Below are 4,579 nucleotides of genomic sequence, written 5' to 3'. Positions count from 1 at the left end.
TGTGAAAACACTGTAATCTCGTGGTGGGATGCTGTCACTTTGTGGGTAACATAATCAGTAGATATTATGCAAAATGTAGTTTATGGTCATTGCACCGTTTTGACGTATCTATTATAAAACATTCAGACCTTTTAAGCTATTGCGGGCCACATAAAATTACATGGCGGGCCATGGGCCTTGAGTTTGACACAAGTGCCTTAGCTCATGCCCTATCTCTCTCCTGTTTCTTTTTCTCCTGCTCTTCTGTCCTTTTTCTGTCTGACAGTTAGGCTCCAGTGTCCACCATCACTACAACAATAATCACAGAAATTGTTTTCAGCAGAGAAAAACACAGATCTCTCTTCTCTTTACTAAACTTCACAAGGCGCGTGGTATTGTCATGGAGACCTAGACGTGCCGTAAGACAACCAGATCCTGCTGACCCGATCAGGGAGCTGAGAAGTAGCATTTAGGAATAACATATATTGACGTTGATAATCTCATTTTAAAGTGTGGATTAGGATCAGGCATTTATCAAGAAAAGAGACTTTCCAAAAGCAGTGAGAAACTCAGGGGCCAGGAACTTTGGTGTTTTGAAATTGTATTTAACCTATTTGAAAATTCAACCCTCTTTATTCCTTGAATTCAAAAGTACAAAATGCAAACGTGTAATGTGTGCCTCTCCAAAGTGCCTATATTTTGTATTTAAAGACAAGTCTGATGGGTTTATTTTTACTGTATGATCAAAAATGAATTTGGATGCATTCATTCATAAGGACTCTGTGTTTCATCAAGCTGCTGTAACAGCAACTAATACTGACACATTTGGCCGAAGGTCCCCAGTTAGCACAGTCACTCTTCCCTCCAAGACACAGCTCCTGAAAGGGTCACTGTCCTGTCAGAATTTTGTCAGTCTTCCATAGAGATCTGGGTCTGGTTCTGACCACCGAGCATGAAATCCTCTGACATGTCCATCCTGCTCATAGTGCTTACAGTTCGCTCACTTGTCTGACTGATGGAAGCTAAACGTAGTGGTAGGAGCTGGATCATAATGCAGGATGGACTCATCAGTTATTAATTCTGAACATGTTGAGTCTTACCTCTGGCGGCATGTTGGACAGAGCTTGATAGTCCTTATCGTGAGTGATAGAGACTTTGTAGGTGGCCTTCTTGTTGGGCTCATCGAAGCAGGGGAAGGACTTTCGAGCATCTGTTGGCTCGTGATCGGTCGCAGCAATCTTTCTACAGATGAAAAGAAAAGATGTCTCATGTTTGACCTCCTCACATAATTACTGTACACAGTTTCTGGTAGAGACCATCTGATATTACTCCTCTGTCATTTCCCATAGAGCCAGGTGTGGAGATCTTCTTCCCTGAGAACAGGTAACCCCTTAAAACTCAGCCAGGGGGCTGTTTACTATGAGGGTAAAGACCTTCACTCAAACCCTAACTACTGCATTCAACTCTGTTAAGTCTTATGGTTTATTATAACTCCACAATGATGTGCAACATGACTTGAATTAATGTCACTTCTGAACCCGCCCCCAGACGGAGCACACAGCTCTGTTAGGAGAGCTTTCTGAGATTTCTCTGTTTGATGTTCCAGTCATTTGTCTCTGCAGCCTTTACGTGTCACAGAGAGAATCCATCATCACAAGCACAACTGCTCTCCATGGAGCCCAATGGACAACGCTCTGTATCAAGTGAAGTCAGGGGATGTCCTGACAGCTTGTTTAACTCAAACCCTGAACTGTTGGTGGAGTATGAACTTCATCCTGAAACAAAAATTACCTCCAAACTTGGCTTTGAGGAAGCTGGTGCACATCCAGCTGGAGCTGAGAAGACGGAGGAGGAGCAGTGTATTTTCTCTTTTTTGCAAGCTTTGTGTCTTTGGATGGAAAACAGTCAAGGAAGGAGAAGAGAGCGGGGAATGACATGCATGAACCTGGCACAAGGTGTACTACTCAGAGCCAAAGAGGAAACAGCTCCAAGTGATGTGATGAACACAGGTCACTTAGCAACGTTTCCCAGAGCTTTCCTGTTGTTCTGTGGCTTTTCTCTCAAGAGAAAAGCCACAGAACAACAGGAGAGGGTCATTAATGTGCTTCATGTAACAGTAACCTTTGTGCTTTAATTAGTCCTTGATTAAGCATAAAAAAACATCCTGTTGTCATTCCTGGCTGTCAGCCTGTGTGATTTATTCAGGAGAATAAAACCACAACTGTTACATCACAGGTTAATGACAAAGCCAGACCAAGATACAGACCACCAAAACATCAGCCTGGTGTCTTCCTACAGCACCTTAGAAGATCCAAAGAAGTGCTTTCCTTTAAAAACTAGATTAAAACACATCAGTGTTTTGGAAGGATGAATTAGACATGATTCATTTTTTCATAGGACAATGACAGAATATCACACCCTCAGTTCAAGGCAAGAAACATGCAGTGAGAGGGAGCGCCACTGGCAGACTTTCCTCCCACCCAAAGATTCACACAGCAGAGAGCCAATCAGCAGCCTGATAGGTGAGCACACATGTGGATTAAGTCATGGATCAGACCGGCTCTGAAGGCAGCAGAAGAACACAGCTGATCGGTCATGTTATCATGTTGAAGTGCCAAGAGTTAAAGTGTGGGTGGAAACAGGAATGAAGTAGACCTGTCAATCGACTCCCTACAACCACACTGTTTGACATCATTTCTATTCAAGCTTGTTTCAAGATGCCCCAACATACACGATACATGTCACTGGTTACATGACAGCTTTAGAAATACAGCAAAATGCTTCAGAACTGCATGACAGCACATCATAAAGATCACATCTTTCGTGCACAGTAAAAAGGCTGCTGTGGATCATTTCATTCACAGCAAGGTGCTAATCAGGTACTGTAAAATCATCCACAGTGTCCTTACTGTATTTATTCCCACGTATTCCCACGTATTCCCACGATCACATCAGTAACTTACTTTTCCACCCCTTCCTCGGTGTAGATGACTCTGTAGAAACCCACTACGGAGCCGTTGAGCCAGCCCTGAAAGTCCAGGGTGAGTATATAAACCTCTTCTGGTCCAGTGATGGACAGATCTTCAGTGGCCTCCACCACCACATACTCATGTTGCTTATACTCAAAGCAGCTCTTCACCCCCACCGCCCTCTGGCCCCCCTGGCTGGATTGTTTGGTCAGCCGAGGTTCAGCGCTGACGAAGGTCTGCCGGATGTGAAGCCACAGGTGGCGAGTAGCCTTAGTGACCTTCAGGTGAATGTCCACGGTGCCGGTGTAGGTGTCATCGTCGAGGTTGGGCTCCAGGTGGAGGTCGTAGTGGACTGGCTCCACATACTCGGGCAGACGGAAGTTTCTCCAGTCTCCACTGGAGTCGGTGGATGGCAAGCAGGGGCCCCTGTCAGGCACTGGGGGCTGTGTGGGCTCAGCTGTGGAGGGGGCTGGAGGTGGGGTGGTTTCCGACCCAGAGAGACCCACCCCCAGGCCCACTGCCAAAGAGCACACTACCAGTAACCCACAGATGATGGCCACATGCTTAGTGCGGATGCAATAATGCTTTTCCTGCTTCTCCAGCCTCTCCAGGTCCATGCTCTCCACCATGATGGCTCCCAAACCCTGAAAAACTTTTGCAGACTAAATCCCAACTTCCCCTCTCAGCTGACCCAAAGTCTGGGCTGCAGGATTTCGCTCTGACTCTGTTGAGATTAGCTGTGTGAGCTGATCACAAGCTTGCCTCTGAGGGGTGGAGAGAGCCAGGAGGAGGAGAGGTGAGGAGAAGGAACAGTCTGCCAACAGAGAGACTTTAACGGATCCAGAGATTTATTCTGTCCTCTGAGCTAACACGCCCCCTGATGTTAAACATCAACAATCAGCCAGTAAATCAATGGCTAGGGCTCAACGTGCTGTGCTTCAGTCACACCACCAGGTGTTTCCTGTGACATGGAGGAGAACAGACCATGCCTGCTGCTGACAGTAACATAAGCCACCTTTATCCCAGTGATTTGACTGTAGGCTTGTTGTTGTTGGAAGCTTTCCTGCTCACAGTGAACAGGGAAAGAGGGAGAGGGAGAGAAGGAGTGTGTTTTTTGGACACGACTGTGCCTGTTTTTGCTGGTCAACAAAGAAAGTGATGCAACAAGAAGACATTTTTGGGCAAACAGTCCCACTTCAGTTCACCTGCACAGATTTTAATGATGTGCCTTTCCTTGTGCTCTAGGGGGTGTGGGTTGGTGTGTTGGGGATGGAGGGTTGATGTGTGTATTTATGTGGGGTTGTTGGGTCACTTATTTTTCTCCATCAATTTTTATTCACTTCTTTTTTCCTTTTTGACAAGCACTTTGTGTTTCCACTGTTGTGTATGAAAAGGGATTGATTGAGTCCCATTTGTTATTCACCTAGCCCCAGAGGGGACATGGTAGAAAAACAAAAAAGAAGATTTTTTTTTCCAGATCTCACAAAACTTTTGGGGGATCTAGCCAATGACGTCTGAAAATTAATTGGTCAGTGCATTACCTCCAGGTCAATCCAACAAAAACGATGGAAGCACACATCCGTGAGGTTTGTTAAATTTGATTTTGAGATTGGCCTCTGATGTAAAGTTCT

The 4,579-nt window shown here is 45.4% G+C and overlaps 1 protein-coding gene across 1 annotated transcript in view; it reads right to left on the bottom strand.

Annotated features, from left to right (window-relative positions):
* The window catches only part of enpep (glutamyl aminopeptidase), a 42,605-nt gene extending 39,028 nt beyond the window's left edge, over positions 1–3,577 (bottom strand). Inside the window, exons 1-2 of the mRNA XM_074692433.1 lie at positions 2,943–3,577; positions 1,080–1,221 (exon numbers count right to left, since the gene is read on the bottom strand). Of these exons, the coding sequence (XP_074548534.1) occupies positions 1,080–1,221; positions 2,943–3,577 (777 nt within the window). The remainder of the gene's footprint in view (positions 1–1,079; positions 1,222–2,942) is intronic.
* Positions 3,578–4,579: the final 1,002 nt, after the last annotated feature.

This window comes from Halichoeres trimaculatus, unplaced genomic scaffold (genome assembly GCF_033239565.1).
Source record: "Halichoeres trimaculatus isolate MK-OKI-2021-1 unplaced genomic scaffold, fHalTri1.1 fHalTri1_scaffold_17, whole genome shotgun sequence".
Classification (NCBI taxonomy): Eukaryota; Metazoa; Chordata; class Actinopteri; order Labriformes; family Labridae; genus Halichoeres; species Halichoeres trimaculatus.
The sequence above is the reverse complement of the archived record's forward strand: the minus strand, read 5'-3'. Positions and strand labels throughout refer to the sequence as shown.